This window comes from Zosterops lateralis, assembly GCF_965231275.1.
Source record: "Zosterops lateralis genome assembly, chromosome: 1".
NCBI lineage: Eukaryota > Metazoa > Chordata > Aves > Passeriformes > Zosteropidae > Zosterops > Zosterops lateralis.
Window position 1 is genome coordinate 12,828,686 of NC_139762.1, and position 18,743 is coordinate 12,847,428.

Below are 18,743 nucleotides of genomic sequence, written 5' to 3' on the forward strand. Positions count from 1 at the left end.
AGAGAGGGGTGATGTTTAAGATCATGATTAAGACTCTGAAAATCTCGAGATAAAGGAAGACTTTATATTAAAGGAATTCTGAGCCTTCCTTTTGGAGGGTGAAACCACTGAAGAGCAAGGGCAAATTCAGGAATTCATGGGAAGGAAGAAATCCTGAGGACAGGTGCATCACCTTTATGTGAAATAATAAGTCATTGTGCATAATACAGTAAGAAAATTTGGATTTGTATAGAAAGCAAACACTAAATTTTGTGTGCAAACAAATCTTAGATAAGATTTTTTTTTTTGTTTTTATTAAAAGTTTACTGAATAGTTCTGTGATCATAGTTAGTGACTGTGATCTCACTTGTTAATTCCTCTTCTAATTGTGGTTTGTGACCATTTGTTACCTTATTTGCACAATAATGTTGCTGTTACGCTTTTTAAAAACCTTTTTTCCAAATAAATATTTGAGTAATGATTACTGATAGTAGCTTCTCAATATTATTAAGGAGCAAAATTCCATTGATAATACAGTAAGGAGCTAAGACTTGATCTTCAAGAGATCAAGTAATTCAGGATTTTTTAGGTGGATATTTAATATTTTCTTTGGCGGATCAGGTGCTTGGGTGGTGGGGTTTTTTATACAGCAATGCAAATTCAGGACTGTTAGCACTGGGCTTTTTTATCTTTTTAAAAATACTTTTGTCATACCTTCTTGTGATAAATGGCATTAGAAGGAAATATAGGCCACTACATTACTAGTGTAATTACTACCTACTTGGATTTGATCATACTAACAAAATCTGTGTGCCTTCACTAAAAGAGGTTGAATAGGAATTAAAAAGTAGATGAAATGTGCATGTCACAGGAATTGAGGAAAGAGCTAAGCTGATCGGATCAGGAGAGCCAGCTGAATGCTCTGCTTCAGCAGTGCTTCTGCACACATTATATTTTGCTGTTTGTGAACAATGCATTTTTCTACAATCCTTTGATTGTACCAGAACCAAAAAACCAAAAAGCTACATATACTCTGGCTCGTGTCTCTTTTATTGGGTTTTTTTGGGAGGGTTGTTGTTGGATTGGGGTTTTTTGTTTGCTTTTGTTTGTTTGTTTTTTAATCAGATGAGATTCTATGATCATTACTTAACAACTGTTCTATTTTTTGTTTTGTTTTTTGTTCTCATCTTCCAGAATAAAGCTAAATAACTTTTATCTCTTCTGCAGGGCCAAATTGTTACAATTGTCATTCAGAAATGTTTTAAAAACTTCCATAATCTGAAAATGTGTGGTTTTGGAAAAGATGCTGAGTGTTCTTGTTTGCTAATTTATTCCCTCCTTCCTTCCTTCCTTCCTGTGGAGCTCTGAGCAGCCTGATCTAGTGAAAGTTGTCCCTGGCCATGTTAGTGGGTTGGAACAAGATGATCTTTATGGTCCTTCCAACCCAAAAACATTCTGTGATTCTGTTTTATGTTTCTCAAACCTGGACTAGAATATAAAAACCTGAATAATTTAACTCATAAGCCAAATGAAATGATGATAGTCTTATTTAAGAAAAAACATTATTTTTTAAAAAAGTTTGTTTGTCTGTTTGATATTCTGCAAGTGAGGAAATATGTCTGCACGTTCCAGTTAACTTTAAATTTTCGACATATTTGGGGGCTTTGAAATTTCCTTTCCTGCGTTCCAGTATTTAGCAACTGAATATGCTGTATAAATTAACTATGGTGTAGAAATCAAAGTCCTTACTAAATATTATTTTTATCTTGCAGACTAATTTTAATGTGGCAGTTTTAAATGTTGGTGCCCCTGCAGCTGGAATGAACGCCGCAGTGAGGGCTGCAGTGAGAGTTGGCATAACTGAAGGTCACAAAATATTTGCTGTCATTGATGGTTTTGAAGGGTTTGCCAAAGGGAAGGTCAGTGTCACATGTGTGCATTACCAAGTGCTGTGTCCCCCATCCCACACCACCACCTTTGTTCATGTTCTTGGAATGTATGTTCTGTCATAACTGCTGAGGGAGCTGGTTCTGTTAGGTGCTTTTGTTTCATAAAGAGCCATAAAACCTAGATTGTAACTGTATTTCTCAACTGTGTTCAAGTCTGTAGAGTCATTTATGCTGAGTGTTATTCATCATATGCTGCACAGCTACAAAATCAGTTCAGATGTGTCCTACCTTTGAATTTTGGTCAGTGTTTAGCATATTGAAGATTTTTCACAGAGTAGCAGAAAAATCTCTGATTCTGGACAATGAGTTGTTGCACATGTTTTCTTCTGCCATAAGAAACTTTGTAATGGTGCTTATTGAGGGAGGAATCTCTTTCTTTCTTAGGTAAGTTAGATTATTCTATTCCCCTGTTTTTAAACATTATGCATTGGTTGGTGTACTGAGGAGAAACTGAAGGCAAGATTAATGATTTCTGTGCCTGGCTGGAGCCACAGATCCCAAAACATCCATCAAAGACCTAGCTTTAAATTTTTTTGCTTCACATTCAGTAGGAGAGGATGTGAAAAATAGGATCAAAATATGAAGCACAGAGACGGGGTTCATCTTTGTCTGGAAGAAGAAAGAACAAATTGAATGGAAAGGGTTTGTAGTAATTTGAGAGAAATGGAGTTAAACTCTTGATGCTGTTTTCTTTCTTGGCTTCATTTAATTTTAGTGATGTCAGTGCCCAGCAACTTGCTCTAGCAGCTTTTCGTGAAGCAACCTGGTGTTGCTCAAGAGAAGTAATTGGAAAATCACTTAACAAAATCTCCTTTTTTACTTTTATTCAAAGATAAAGGAAATTTCCTGGGGAGATGTTGGAGGCTGGACTGGTCAAGGAGGATCAATTCTTGGTACAAAACGGTAACATCAATCTTCTTGTCAATTGGTATGGTGAACTGTAGGGCTTTATATAACCTCTGTTTGATTCTGTGCTCTTTTCTTTCCACAGAGTGTTTTTAAGTGCCCCATTTTTATACATTGAGGTGTTTTGTTTTTTATTCAAATCCTTGTGTTCCAACTTGGGTATCTTTATAGTACTGAACCAGCTCTGAAGAGTGGGAGTTGGGGCCTCAACTTAAAAATTTCCTGGGGTCCTTACACTTAAAAAGACTGGAAAGCTACAGTTTCTGTACACTTGATGTGATTCCTAATTGTTTTTCTGGAAGAATTACTTGTATGGATAAATATATAAAACAAAACCCATTGTGTTGCTGCTCACTTTATGGCTTCTGCTTAGTAATGAGTTCCTAGTGCTTCACAGTCAGTAAATTGTTTTTATTTTTCTTTTGGTTTCATGATTTTAGTACTCTTCCTGCAAAGTATTTGGAGAAGATTGCTGAGCAGATGCGGACTAACAACATTAACGCCCTTATGGTTATTGGTGGATTTGAGGTACCCTGAAATATCTAATTATGTCTAAGTAGAGTAGAATTCCTAACAAAATTAATAGTCTGTTTTGATTTTTACCCAGTCTTCATGTAAGGTGTATTTGGCTCTATCTGTATATGATGCATGACATAGATAGCATTTAGAATCATAAGTGTTGTCAGTCAGCGGTTCTCTGGCAAGCTGGCATTCAAGACAGTGACTAAAACTGCTAAACAGATGTGCTGAATGGATGAATCAGAGAGTGTTACAGTTTTTTGTATTAAAATAAATTAATAACTTCTGTAGTGAATCCTTGCAGAAGTTTTTGACTCTAGTAGAAATTGCACCGTGGGTCCTTATTTAAGCCATTCTTCTCACATAGCGCTTGTCAAAATACGTAATGGATCTAGAAAAAATTTTTTTTTTGTTTCAAAAAAATAATTAATTTTTGAAATTTTTATTCAGGGAAGTATTTTGCCTACTCTTTGCAGAGAAGAATGTGCTTTTTGCTTCTTGATAAAGAATGTATCTTCCTTTTTTGCCCAAGCTATTAGCTGTGACCCTAATTCAGGAATATTAAGATTTTTAAATCGGGAGTAACAGTACCTGAAGATTGGGAACTTGTTTTGTTAGTTTTGTTTGAGCTTGTTTTGTTTTAAACCCAACATTTTGTGTCTAAATTATTTATTTTCAAGAGAATGTATATTCTATTTATCGTTTTCAAATGTATTCCTGTTTCTAATGCTTTCTTTTTTGTCTGTGTTAGATTTTAGTGGTTCCTTAGTGCTCTGACTTGCTGAAGTGTGCTGTGGTAGAAATGGCTCCCCCTGTGGCCCTTCTCATTTTGTCACTCCCAACTCTGCCCTTATTATTCATCCTAATTTTTCACCTGATGCCTGTGCCCAACAGGCTTACCTTGGACTTCTGGAATTGTCAGCTGCCCGGGAGAAATATGACGAATTCTGTGTTCCAATGGTTATGGTTCCTGCAACTGTATCCAATAATGTACCGGGTTCAGATTTCAGCATTGGTGCAGATACTGCTCTGAACACTATAACTGATGTAAGTCTGCTCTTGTGTGTGCATACTAACAAAGCAGTAGTTTAAACTTACTCAATTGGCTACAGCTGGATATTTTTGTACACCAGAACTTCAGAAATGTGATCTGGGAAATTATAATTACTTGATATAGCCACAGTCAAGACACCACTTTAGAAAAAGGAAGTCTGGGATCCTAAATGCTTCCATTTAATTTCTGCTGAAACTAAAATGACCTCTAAGTTTTTAAAGTGGAAGATAAGATGGCATCTGTTGTTGCATAAGAGAGAGATAAACCTAAAGCTGAGACTTTATGATTATTTGCACTGTAGAAGGGAAAAAAAAAATCTCTGTTCATAATATGTAGAGTTGTAGTATACCCAGCTACAAGAAACACTGAAGGAAAGTTGCTCTGTAGAGAAAGAAAGTTGCTCTGTTGAGAAGGAGATTGTCAGTTAACGTAACATCTTTCTTTACTCCTCTAAGAGAATACGTAAAATCCATATTTTTCTAATAATAGACATTACATTTATTCTGCTAATAGCAGATTTAATAAAAAGAGTTGAGACACGTGAAATATATTTTTAAAAATCAAATCCAGTAATATAACATAGAGTAAAAATTGAATGTTTAATCTCTTAGGAAGAAAAAAATTTCTCTACTTTGAGTGTGATAGAGGACTGGAGAAAGCTGCCCAGGGAGGTTGTGCAGTCTCCTGTGGAGATAATCCAAACCCTTCTGGATTGTTTCTGTGTCAGTTGCTCAGGTGATCCTGCTTTGACAGGGAGCTGGACTACAGAATCTCCAGAGGACCCTTCCAACCCCAGCCATTCCTCAGTTCTCTAATACTAATCTCAGTTGAACAGAAAGCATAGTCAGTTGGACAAAAAGAGTTGCAAGTTGCTTTTGAAAGTGAAATGACAGTTCTCTTATCACTTAAATGTATTTGAAAATTTTAATCATGATAGCACTTTCATTTCAAGCATTTTTCAGATGCCACCAGCTTTGAATTCACTACCATAATTTTCTTTTTTTTTTTTTTTTAACCATTCCAACATAAATAATTTTAACTTAATCAAAAGAAACCCTTCAGCTAGGGAATATCAGTTTCCTGAAGTATTGCCTTGAATAAGAATGTAACCTAACTAAGTTCATCGCATGAATTCTTTATAGACAACTTGGGTTATAAATGTTGATATTGTTTCCAGTTCTGGTAAATAAAAATATCCCTCCAAAATGACTGATCACGAACTAAGGTGAGTAAAATGATTGTGCATAATAACATCTGCTTTCCTTCTTCTCTTATCTTCATAAACTTTGTTAACCAAACTGACTTCTTTTTATAGGTTATTTCATGCAAAGGGGATATACTGTAGTCAGTCAGTCTCTATTGCTGTAGTTTGCTTTCTGTTTAGGTTTCTAGGTATCATTTGCCTTTGTTGGATAAAATGTTCATATTTCCGTGGTTTCCATGTGGTAGTTGAAAACCTTTCAAAAGCATTTTTTGTTTTGCTAATGGCTTTTTTCTGGTTGTTTTTAATTTTATTTTGCCTAGATTTTTCTTGGAGTAAATATGAAAAGTAATGGCTTTGCAAGATTTAGGTTATGTTGAGTGGATTTTTTTTTTTTCATGGAACAGACTTTAGCATTTGGAGAACATTTCTGCTTGGTATCTTTTCAGCTTTTTGCTCTGTTTGTTTGAACATGATTCATCAAAACTCCCAGTGAAAAATACATCTTTTCATTCTTGTGCCATACTCAGATCAGGTGCAGTAGCAACTGTGCCCCCTGTTAAATGTGACCAGATAAGCTCAATACATTGTCATACAATTGACTGTGGTAAGCAAAAGTAGAAAGTGGACATGAATATCCATTTTATCTAGCTTATATATAGCATTTTATTCCTGTTACCACAGTCAGATCAATAATTGCATCATAGTTTACAGTGCTCTCAGAGCAGTAGAACCTCTTCTAAACACCAGAATGTCATCACATTTAGGTTTTCTGTGGTACAGTTTTTACTTGTGTGATCTTGCCTACCTCTAGTAAGGTAAGTACAGTTCTGCTGGTGATGAGGGATTGTTGCTGTTTGGCATCATTAGACACTTGCAGTTGTTTAAACTTGTCAAGCTGTGTAAATAGTATCCTAAAACATTTGCTGATAAAATGTGTTAAAATTCTGCATTTAAAAAGAAAAACAATATAAAAAACAGACTTAACAGATACATAACTTCTGAATGAGAGATTAGTGAAGAATGTGCTTCTCACAAAGGCATAAACAGTGGATGCATTTCTCAATAACTAAATTAGATTCTATAGCAGATCATGGGACCCTTTTGAAATGTTTCAATTTTTTCCACTTCTGTTTTAAAATCTTGGCTTCAAGTGTGATTTATCTTTTAAATAGTGCTTTAAATTTATGATAAACCATATTTTTCACTTCACTTTTCAGAATATTAGAAAAACTGCTAATGGCAACATAAATATAAAATACCTGGGAAAAGCTGGATGTTTCTGAGGAGGATATGCTTAAGGCTGATGTATATATGTAGGCATACAAAGTAAACCTTTTGAAGGATAAGAACATGAACTTTGAGTTTTCTATTAAATAAGCACCACTAAAATAACTACCATAATAAAAACATCTATATTCTCAAGTATGTTTTTATATGAATATGTAATGTAATGAAATGAAATGAATAGGATGTTATTTTGGATATCAGACCTCAGGAATATGATAACCATGAAATGAAAGGAAAAGGTATCAGCTACATGAGAATAATGGAACCTGAAAAAGGGAGAGGCTACAACTTTCTACTACGTTCATTGACAATCTTGCCTTTCCTTTCCCCAAAGGAAAAGGGAGTACAGACCGATGATTTGTGAGAGCAAAAAATCAAACCTCCCCCGAGGAGCAAAGAAAGCTACAGGCAGATGCCTTAAGGCAGTCTCCACACGTTTCCCGTGGAAAACAGATGCCTTCCCAGTAGTGTATGTGGCTCCACATGACTCTGAACTAGGAAGCTGAAAATTAGCCTTGGCCACTGGCTAACCTGTTAATTTTTCATCTCCTTCAGTCCTTGTAACAGCTGATGTGGAGTAAGGGCAGTAACTTCATCACCTTCAGTGGCCATTTGTATTTAGATCAACTTAAAGTCAACAGACGATAGTCTTTGCTTGACTGCATGAATTTTTATAAAGCATCCTTGATTATGTTGGTTATGGCAATAACCTTTTTAGTAACACAAATCCAGTAAAAGGGTAAGAAATTATTAAGCCATTTTATTAACATAGTGCAGTATCCCTCTATGACCTTACTGTAGTAATTAAAAAAAACCCCACACTAGCATAGCAGTTACTAAAACCGTTGATGACTTATTTACCCTTTATAATTAAGTGACCATATATTAAAAGCACTTTTATATTTTGCCACAGCGATGCAAAGACGTTGCATATAATTGTCTAATGCTCGTGCTTGGTGAAGGTACAGTCATTAGATATGTTGGCTGAAACCACTTGCATCAAATAAAATGGCAATATTTAATGCAAGTAAAACATATCTTAACTGCATTTTAACATACCATAAATGCAGACTAACCAGTTATATTAGTTATTGCTCTCCATCTCCCTTTGACTTGGTTTTCCAGAAGTCTTAATAAAAAACCTTTTAGAGAAACTCATGTTCTGCAGATCTCCAGAAAGCTGTGTGGTTTTACCAAACTGTTACTTTGTACATCTTTATTCTTTTAGTAGAAATAAAAGTTCAAAGCAGCCTGACTGAGCTGAGTTGAGCCAGGCAATTACTGAAATTTCTAAGTGAAGTCTCAGGCACTCAAAAAAACAAATCCCAAATAAGCCACTACTATTTCTTGCTCCTGGCTGTACTGCTTTTCAGCTCTTTGGGTCTGAAAGTGCCATCTTTTAGTCTGTGTTTCAGCCTCAACCTGAAAGTATAGCACTGAGCCATTGCATTTACAAAACCTGTGAGAGGAGAGAGGTTTTCAGAAAGTCAGTTTGCATTTATGCACCTACAGCCATAAACATCCTGTCTTCTCACTGAACAGGATCTGCTCTGTCTAGGACAAAAGCCCAGAAGGAGAACTCTCACAGGTAGGGGATTTTCCCATAATTTTCTTCTAAGTTGTTCCTCAAATCAATCACAGTGCAGACGTGCCTGGAGGAGATACCTCAGTAGGTATCTAGTTTTGATCTGCAATAGTTTGTTTCTCTGAACCGATTTGAGAAATCCAGAGAATGAGACTTCTGTGAACATCAGTTTTTGGGACAAAGAGATGAAAAAGTAGTGTTCCATGTAATCAGGCTTTCTGGTGGAGAGGCATTAGCATAGGCAGTTCAGAGAATTGCCACACTTCATGAGAGATGCTGATTAGTTGAGGTCAGAAATAATTGGAATAATGTAATGTATGTTTACTTAAAACAGCTGCAAAATCTTAACATTTATTTTGACATCCACTAGGAACACCTAATCCTTTTGACATGATTATATATTTTGTAGAGTTTGGAGTCTTTCCAAGGACCTAAAACTGCTTTTCAAAGAATCCTTGAACTATACCTTGCAGATCTTATTAACTCATCCACGTGCACATATTCCTGGATTTTTCTAGGCCTGCATCCAGTCTATGTGCACAGAGGCATATGTGTGATGTTGATAGAGACTTTGAAGGCATGGGTGGACCTTTTTTTTCCCTTTCTCTTGGTGGAAATAGTGTCTTGACTTTCTAGGATAACATAGTTGGTTTTGTTTTGTTTTGTTTTTAAGTGTCTTTCTGTAAGCATTTTCTTCAAGTTGCAAGGGTTTTACTAGTTAACTTTCTAAGCTTCTTAGCATGTATCAAACTCTGTTCTTTAGTCCTATCTTGTGGAATGATTTCCAGTCTAGCTTTTTGCCATCCTTTGCTATCCAGCTTCTTCCAACCTCTCTGCTGTGTACACTTCACGTTCAGTCTGTACTAACTTGTACTAATCCTCTGCATTTCTTCAAAGAGCATTGTGCCAATGCAACCCCAGTGCACTGTTGTGGTATGAACAGGATATTTCCACAGCCCCAAATAATCTCACCAATTGTATTTACTTGGGCCAATGGGCAGCCACATTTACCGTCACATGCCAGGAGTCATTAGCAGAGCAGTGCAAAGACAAGGAATGTTTCACTCACACTTTTACCACTGCTTCAGGCCTTTGAAAGTTGTGTGCAGCTCTACGATGCGCGTGCCAACTTTGAGGAGTTTAGGATTCCTATGTGTGTGGTCCCTGCTACTATTAGCAACAATGTGCCAGGCACAGACTATAGCCTTGGTGCTGATACTTCCTTGAATGCTATTGTGGAGGTAAGATTGCCTATCTTTTAAAAGTTAAGATGATAAAAAATGCATAAGAGGAGGATACCTAAAGATCTTGAAATGTCTGGTTTTCTTAAATAACTCAGTTACTGTGTTTTTTAATGGTTAATAGTTCAGTTTTCCAAGACTGATTAAAGATTAACCTTAAAAAAAGTATTATATGCTTAATTTTTGGATATTGTCTTTTGTTCTTCAAGACTACTGCATTAGTACTGAGGATATTTGCTTTTACTGAGAGTCAAATATTTTGCTTTCTTCAATTTTTTTTTTTTATCTTCCGTATTACTTAGGCAAAGAAGAAAGCACATATTTTATAAATAAATGCCCCATTTGTTGGATGAACTGTTGACTGAGCTCTACTGTGCAGCAGAGCATTTTAAGTACATGATTAACACCAAATACTTGAATAATCCTGTAGACTCCATTAGGCTTAACATACATATGAATGCATGGATAGTATAAGCAGTTCAGTGTGTCCCTGATGTTCAACTAAACAGTGCAGGGTCAGAACAATCAGTGTTCTAGTTTTAGTCTACCATAGTTTTTCCCTTGGGTACAACTGTTTTACAAGGTTTTTCAGTCCTATTTGCCTAAGACATTTTACTGCGTAAGACACAGCAAAGGAGACTGAGTTGAGATCTAATGCAAACAAATGAGTAACTCTTACCAGCTCTGAGTTTTATCAAACCCATCATTAGCAGGTCATGTAACTAATCACGAAGTAATTTGCCAAGGAAGTCAAGACTACAGATCCAGAGGGCCAGGAAAAGCAGTTTTGTTTTCCTGCTTTATACAGTGTTCTTACATGGTGAGTGAAAAAGCTCCAGTAGGTAACTGGAAGAGCTGTGTCAGAAAATAGGGTGACCTGGCCTTTGGGAGCTGCAGTGCAGCATCCCTGGGTGAGATGTCCTAAGGTGTTGTGTGGGCTCATCATGTAGCAACATTCATAGGCAGGACATGGGTACTGTACCACTCCTTTAGCTTTTTACCCCTTGGCCTGACCTTTATAGAAGTAGATAAGTCTGCTAATTGTGACTGATGCACCTTCAAAAGTGGTTACTTTAAAAACAAAATGGGGCAACAAATGATCGCATATAGTGCTGCTTCCTCTTACTCAATTGTTTTTGGTACTGATTTAATTACAATTTGTATAGATTTCAGTAATGCTTTCAGTAAAAAAAAAATATGGTTCCATCATTTGAATTTTATTGTCATTAAGATGTTTAATTATTGCTAATAGCACTTGATTTGGTGTTTTGAACATTAGGATTTGTCATTAAGCTGGGTCAGTTCATATGAAAGCTCAACTAGCAATGGAATTCCAAAGAGTCCTCGTGCCATGTTTATGATGTCTGAAACCTGCACCAGGTGTTTGAGGTTTGGCTTTTCCAGCCTGTAGTGTGTTGTATGAATTAATAATTCATTGAAGTCCATCTGTGCCAATTTCATATTTGGGTATTTCTGTCACAGTCATTCTGAGAAAGCAAGAATAGTAGAAAGTTTCTATTACATACCTTGTTCAGTCAAGGATAGAAACCCTTCTAAGTAGATTTCAAGTGGTAAGTCCCATAGCCAATGATGATTTGCCCCCTTGCTTAGTACTTGGAGATTCTCAAAAGGCAGAAAATTTCATTCTCCTACCAGCAGATGGAAAACCTTTTTAGAAATCTTGGTGTTTACAAATATTTAAAGTATCTCAAAATGGTGGAAATCTTCACATGTGTATTTATTGTCTAAAGACAAGATTGTTTTACAACGTAAGTTAAACTCATAGTGCCTATCCAGTTTCTGGAAGCTTTTTAAAAAATGAGTTAAATTTCCCCAGTGCTACAGTATTCTGTAAAAATTTTCATGAAACAGTGTTTAGAAGGAGAAAGTAAAGTGCTTGGTGGGGACACTGTAAAACCCAAGACACTTTTCTTAAAAATTTTCTTAAAATACTTTTCTGCTTAGGGTAACAGAATATCCATGTTCTGAATAAATTCATGTGAATGCTGCACTTCTCTGTGTAAGCACATAATATACATATATGCAAATACATAAATAAAATATTTATAAATTACGTGCATCTTTTGCTAGCTTAACCTAAATGCATACACTGATCTTAGTCTTTAAATGCATTAAACTGTATTATGTTAGATGTTCTTGAGGTTTTTTATTGGGTTTTCTCATTTATTAGTTAATGATGGTATGGTTTTAAGGATCATATTGCTCACAATCTGAATTTCAGCTTGAAGTAGTAGTTTCAGTTAGCTGAATGAAGTTCTGGTTTTAAAATCTGCGAAACAGAAATACCTTGAATATTACAGCACCTACACTTACTCATTCAAAAAAATCAGTAAAGCATGGGGATTTTTTAATGTTACTGTAATTCAGGCTGCAAGAGGACAAACTTCCCAGGTACTTTCATTTCCATTTTTATTAAACAGAGCTGGTGTTGGGTCACTACATCGGTTTCACAAAATTCTTCCTTTCACAAAGTGTGCTATATCCTATTTATTTGTTTGTTTCTAAGATAAAGAAGAAAATAGGACCTCTTTATTTTTCTTACTTGCTTTCTGAAAGGAAAATACATGAATCAGCAACTTGAAAATAACTTTGAGGGTAGAAAATTTCATTCCAGAAGGTGGTGAGCTTGTCAGATTCTTGAGTACTATTAAAACCTAAAGGTAGATAGTAAACTATAGGTCCTAGGTTTCTGCATTTTCCTGAGTTATCATGTTTTCCTAAGATTCCTAGGTCGTGCTACACCAGAAATTGCCTCTGTCTTTGTTACTTTCCACGCCTCTTAGGCAGCTCTAATAAATATTGGTGTTAACTGGTTTCATGTAAGTAACAGATCTCTTTGTAGAGAACAGTCCTTATGCTGGTCAGATCAAGGTGCAGGTGGAGATTTCAGTCTTCTTACAATAAGTATGTACCTGTTAGTAAAAAAACAAAAGCATTTTAAAACATGCACTACTAGTAGTGCTTAAAAGAATAATATTTATGTGAAAATCATTACTGGAAAGTAATTGGGCAATATATGCTCAGGACTTAAGAAGTTCAGTGTAGATGGGAATGCAGTGAATTTCAATATCAATACTAAGAAGAAGTAAGCATAAGTAACGAATAGAGTTAACAAAGAGAAGTTTATTCATACCACAATTCCTTTAAAAGCTTCATTCTATCTACTTGTATCTGTGTTAGATAATGCAGATATACAGCTTGTATCTGTGTTAGATAATGCAGATATACAACTGGTTAATGCCACTAGTTTCAGTATTTGCAGGAAGCAAATGTTAAGAGTTGCTAGTAGAAAAACATTTTATTTCTACCCTGCTGTTCAGTATATGATTTATAAGAAATCCTTTATTGGATAATTACTGTAGTTACATGGGTTACGCTGTTTTAGAATTCTTTAAAGATTTATTTTTTATAAACGTTTTATTTTTAATTTTTTTGTTACCAGTAGGTGACACAAAGTTGCATGGCATACAGAAATGTAAAAAGTGAGGGGTTTTAGTGCATACTCAGGCTGTCGTGTCTCTGAGCAGACGTGTGACCGCATCAAGCAGTCGGCCAGCGGCACCAAGCGCCGCGTGTTCATCATCGAGACCATGGGCGGCTACTGCGGGTACCTGGCCAACATGGGAGGCCTCGCAGCAGGGGCTGATGCTGCCTACATCTTCGAAGAGCAATTTGATATCAGAGAGCTCCAGGTATACATTCAGCACCTTGTGCTCATTTTTAAGTAGATCTAAAGCTGTTGTACATGTAGATCATGAGGTGTATACTTGAAGTAGATGGCTCATGGAAGAAAAGAACAGCTGAGGTTGGACCTAAAATCTGCACTTGCCCTGACAGTTCCTGTGGGGAGACAGATAGACATAGTGCTAAAGGCAATCCTACCTCCAATATATTGCAGCTGTGTTAATTACCAGAGGGTGGGAACAGCCTTGCTCTCACAGCTATGAGTGTGATAAAATAGTGAGTTAGTTGGTAGAGAGTCAGTTGGAGTCGGCTGCCTGTGCTGTGAGGATGAAGGGACAGGAGGTCAGGCAAATGACAGATAAGGAAAGCAACTGTACAAGGGACAGACAGGGTTAGGTGGCCGTGCTAGGGACAGGAAGCAGCGAGCTGGAACAGCAGAAGTAGGAGAGAAGAAGGGAGCTGTCCATAGGATTGCTACTTAGAAAAGGAATGAAAGATGTCTAGATAACAAGGTGCTGATGCTTGAAGCCCTCTGAAGTTTTATTGAAGCATCTGAGTGTTGTGGCTGTCTCAACTCCAACAAGTTATTGTGCTATAACATTATATAAAGGAACGTAGACACAATCACTGTTGACACCCAAGTTCAGTAAAATGACAAAAATAATTTTATTGGCCATTAAACACTACTAGTTGAATTGTTTCATTTTTAGTCTTCTTATTGAAATTCTAATTAATTGAACAGGCCTGGGTAGTTTTAAAATAAAGCCAGAAACAAGGGGTCAATGTTTTCTCATTATAGTAGAGTTGTGTTTAAAGGCTGTTCAGGATAGGAACTGACCAGTATGTCAGGTTTATTAGATACTGACTGTTACCACAGCTATTCAGAGCATGTCTGGAGATGTTACTAAAAGAAAGCCCTCAGGCTTTAAGGATTATGGATTATGGTGTAGTACATACACAAGCTGATGTAGAACTTGTCTGCTGTAAGGACTTTATACTTTTGAGATGCTTAGTGCTAGCTGCAGTCATGGACAAACAAAGCTAAAAGGATAAAAATTTCCTGAGAAGCACAGAGATGTGAAATGAATCAGAACTTATCCCCGCACAGTTGTGGGCAGGACTGGAAGTAAGGGCAGGCTGTGAACTTCAGTGGCAAATTCTGTATTTTTATGTATATCAAGTTGGATGCTGTACAAATATAGCATATTAAAACCACCTTTGAGTTAATAAAATCTGTTACTACTGATGTAAAGATTTTAGTTTTAACCCAAGATGAATAGCATGTTATCCTGAATCTCCAAAAATCTTGGTAATTTGAATTTGCATATAATGCTTTATGTGGAATATTTGACAGAAGTTCTCAGGAAATGTAGGCTCATTAAAGTTGTTTCAGATACAGAGTTCTGTATGGATCTTTTAAAATACTTTTGTTTCTAGGCTAACGTGGAACACTTGACTGAAAAAATGAAAACCAGTATCCAGCGTGGTCTAGTGCTGAGGTAGGTAAAAGTAGTTGTAATAGATGGCATCAGTGATACTGAACATTCCTAGCCAGGTATGCTGCTTGGCCACTTGGAATGACACTCCAAGTCTATATTCTTTGATTATTCCTTTAACTTGAGATTTTTAGAAAAGCTGTTACTCCAAAAGGCAATTCTGGGACCTGTCTGGAAATTCAAGTCCAAAACTTACTTCTTTGTATGTAAATATATTTGCTCTGTAACCTAATACTTAATCCTATTTTCAGTCTGTTTTCTCACCAGGTTTGTCTTTTATACTAGATTCTTTCTTACTAAAGGTAGTGTGTCACATACACTATGGCCTTCAATATAAAACCCCTAAAAATTGTGAGCCTCTTACATGGAAGTGAGTGTATGTGATCAGATGAAAATGTCCAAGCCAGGATTACTGCTATCAAGAAAAGGGAAAAGACTTGTCATTCAGTAGCTGGAAAGACATCCAATGCTTTAGAGTAAATTTGCTAACTATCTGTCCTTAACTGTTACAGAAATGAAAACTGCAATGAGAATTACACAACTGATTTCATTTATCAGCTGTATTCTGAAGAAGGAAAAGGAGTGTTTGACTGTCGAAAAAATGTATTGGGCCATATGCAGCAGGTAAATACAATCCTATACACAAAGTATATGCACTACACTGTTTAAGCATTTCAAACAAGTCTGACTCAAGATTAAGGAAAAATGTGGATTTGTGTTTGTAGGCTACTTAGAAGGTGTTTTTAGCATCAGGTTTTATTGCAAACCCCTTTTAAAAAGCTAGGAAAAGTATTAGGTTCTTTATAAATTTTATTTTTATTCCTCTCCTATCTATATTAATAAATAATTCCACTTTTTGTCTTATAATTAATTGTAATACCGTCTTCCTAATACAATTATATGCCCATCTGTAATGTATCTGCCTCTTGAACCCTCTTGCAGAGCAGAGATTTCACTAAAAAAATCTGTGCAGATGGGTGTTTTTCTGGAAGAGACAGAAGTGAGCTACTCCTTTGGCCTGTGATATCTGCATTGCTTTATCTCACTATGCAGGTGTTTGGTGGGCAGAGGGAGTTCCTGATTTGGCTACTCTTATCAGCATGGCTGCAATGGAGGAAAGTGCACAGACTCCTCCATTCTTCTAAGGGAGAAGTAGTATTGATTCTGTGAGAATGCCACATGTGCTGAACACAAATGTCAAACACCTTAGATTGACTTATGGGGTGGGGCTTTTGGTTTGTTTTTCCAAGTGGGGGAAATGGAAATAAGAGGTAGAGCAGGCTATTAGCAGAGATAACTGATAAAACACACCAATCCTGGTTTGATATGCTGACCCAGAATTCAATTTTCACGCAGGGTGGAGCACCTTCACCATTTGATAGAAATTTTGGGACAAAAATTTCAGCAAAAGCTATGCAGTGGATCTCCAAAAAACTGAAAGAAACCTACCGGAAAGGTGCATAAATGTTTGGTGCAGTCTCTTATTACTGTCTTTGATTGTCTGTCAGTCTGTAAGACTCCTCCACTTTCCAAACATAAGAACGTTTCTTAGTCAACATCCTTCTTCCCATCTTGGTGTTTTTATTATTCAGTAGTGCCTTGCTGTGCTTCCTGCTGTATGAGCTTTTCCACTTGAGTGAGGTCAATAATTCAGATAGCTGTTTCATCATCCTCTTAAACAAAATAGCCAGTGTGATTGCAGTTTTCATGCATGCAGGAATTGATGTTTGTATAGTTACATCTGTTCTTTTTTGTTTCATGCTGCCTTCATGGGAGACAGAAGGAGGTAATATGTTGTCTTTGGGAATTTTTGTAAAGCACTACTTCCTAAAATCTGATCTAAAACTGGAAGCTAAAATTCAATCCTTTTGTTGTTTAATTGCACTGCTGTTTCATTACTGATCACCAAAATTAAGCTAAAAAGTGAAGATCTAACCCTATTAAAGCACTAATTTGTTGTTCAGTCATTCTGTTAAATAATCAGCAGCTGAAATTAGGCTACTGTGAATTTTTTTGTTCAGTTTAATTACAGAAAAGTGGTATTTACCCTTATACATGTACGAAAGATGCTGAATGAATTCATTCTTTTTAGGGAAAGTATTTGCCAATACCGATGACTCAGTTTGTTTGCTGGGAATGCGGAGACGCAACCTTGTTTTCCAACCCGTGGTTGAGCTCAAGAGTGAAACAGACTTTGTGTACGTATGCACTGCCTGGTGGTAAACACCTCACCACAGCCTGCCCTGCACCACTTCAAACAAACACTTCCCAACACCTTACTGCTTTTGCCTTAGGCCTGAATTCTGCCAGATCCACTTGGATTGTTCATGTCTCTCTTGCTTTTGTGCTTTTACTTCATCCTCCTTACACTTCAGAGTCTCATGCTGAAGTCTAGGACTCTGCTGTCCTGCTAAGTAACTTCTGTGTGCTTGCCTTTGCCTTAATGCCTACAATTACTCTACTTCTGTTTCAGTTCACTGGGGCAGCATTTTTGTGCCAAATTTGGTATTTTGCTTAACATCTTCCAGTACGACCTGTTAATTTCTTTGGGATTTTGTCCTTGATTCTCCTCATTTTGGGTCAGTGTTTTACATCCTCCCATGAGGGTCAGTGCCTGATCTCATTTATAAGGAAGGTGTTTGCCTTACGCCCCTGTATTTCACCTCCCTGTTTCCTCCCCCAGACACAGGATTCCCAAGGAGCAGTGGTGGCTGAAGCTGCGACCGCTGATGAAGATCCTGGCCAAGTACAAGACCAGCTACGATGTGTCAGACTCAGGCCAGCTGGAACACGTGGCCATGCTCCCAAAGGAAGCTGAGACCGGAGCCATCTAAACACACCACATTTAGATTGTTGTCATAGATGCACATTGTGAGTAACAATGCTTTAGAATCGTTAAAGCTTTGTTTTGTAACATTTAAATTATTGTTCCAGCACTTTATGTGAAACAAGACGTTCAGCTGTCACACAGATTTTGTCCTGTTTGTGTGTTATGTTTGAAATAAACCCTTGCATCTAATGGAAAACACCAGTTACTGATATTGCCCTTTAACAAGCAAGTGCAACACCGTTCTATGCACTCCGTAAGTTACTCATCTACTGCACTTTGTTTCAGAGTACTTACACCCCAAAAATAAGTGTAGATGGCTAGTTCTTGTGTTGAGTTACAGGATGTGCTTAATGTTTCTGAAGTGAAATAAAATACTGTTGCAAACATCACATGTGTGTTTACTCACTTTTAGACAACGGAGGGAATAGCACTTGAAGGACTGTTCTCTATAGACTCCAGTGAAGTAAAAAAGTAACTCTCCTTTTCCTTCCTCAACTCTGCAGGAAGTAGTCAGTGACACCCGGCCAAGTGTTCTTCATGGCTGCTTCAGGGTCAGGCTGGGACTTGGAATCCTTTCCCCTTCTATAGGAATGATAAAACTAGTTCTTGGGGTTAGGAGTGGGGAGGAGCAGCTTTAGCAACTTGAGATTCCAAAGGGTGGAACCTGCTCCTTGCTTCATGTTTCCTTTTTCTCACAGCTCAAGATTATGAACACCCCCAATATTAATGAAAAAGAGTAATGAGGCTGACAAGCAGCCAAAAATGTTTTCTTGTGCCAGTTTATGTTAACTGGACCATGACAACAAGGTAAATACCTAGATCATGGCATACCAAAATCTGAATGAATGTTGCATAAACTGCCAAGCTAAATTGAACTTTATACAAAATAGACTCCCCTGACTGATGAGGGATTCGCCCACTGCACTGCACTGCACAGTCAGCTTGGTGGAATGTACTGTCACAGACTGCTCAGCCTGGAGGTGGCTGA

At 36.9% G+C, this 18,743-nt stretch overlaps 1 protein-coding gene across 3 annotated transcripts in view; it reads left to right on the forward strand.

Annotated features, from left to right (window-relative positions):
* Nucleotides 1-18,144, forward strand: part of PFKP (phosphofructokinase, platelet) — a 42,624-nt gene extending 24,480 nt beyond the window's left edge. The window contains exons 13-23 of one of the 3 annotated variants that reach the window (XM_083864542.1): nt 1,752-1,898; nt 2,761-2,831; nt 3,275-3,362; nt 4,248-4,400; nt 9,572-9,724; nt 13,273-13,437; nt 14,867-14,928; nt 15,438-15,549; nt 16,282-16,381; nt 17,018-17,123; nt 17,609-18,144. In XM_083864542.1, coding sequence (XP_083720668.1) covers nt 1,752-1,898; nt 2,761-2,831; nt 3,275-3,362; nt 4,248-4,400; nt 9,572-9,724; nt 13,273-13,437; nt 14,867-14,928; nt 15,438-15,549; nt 16,282-16,381; nt 17,018-17,123; nt 17,609-17,759 — 1,308 coding nt within the window. In that variant the 3' untranslated portion in view covers nt 17,760-18,144. The remainder of the gene's footprint in view (nt 1-1,751; nt 1,899-2,760; nt 2,832-3,274; nt 3,363-4,247; nt 4,401-9,571; nt 9,725-13,272; nt 13,438-14,866; nt 14,929-15,437; nt 15,550-16,281; nt 16,382-17,017; nt 17,124-17,608) is intronic. The other 2 variants (XM_083864540.1, XM_083864541.1) reach the window with 2 other exon arrangements.
* Nucleotides 18,145-18,743: the final 599 nt, after the last annotated feature.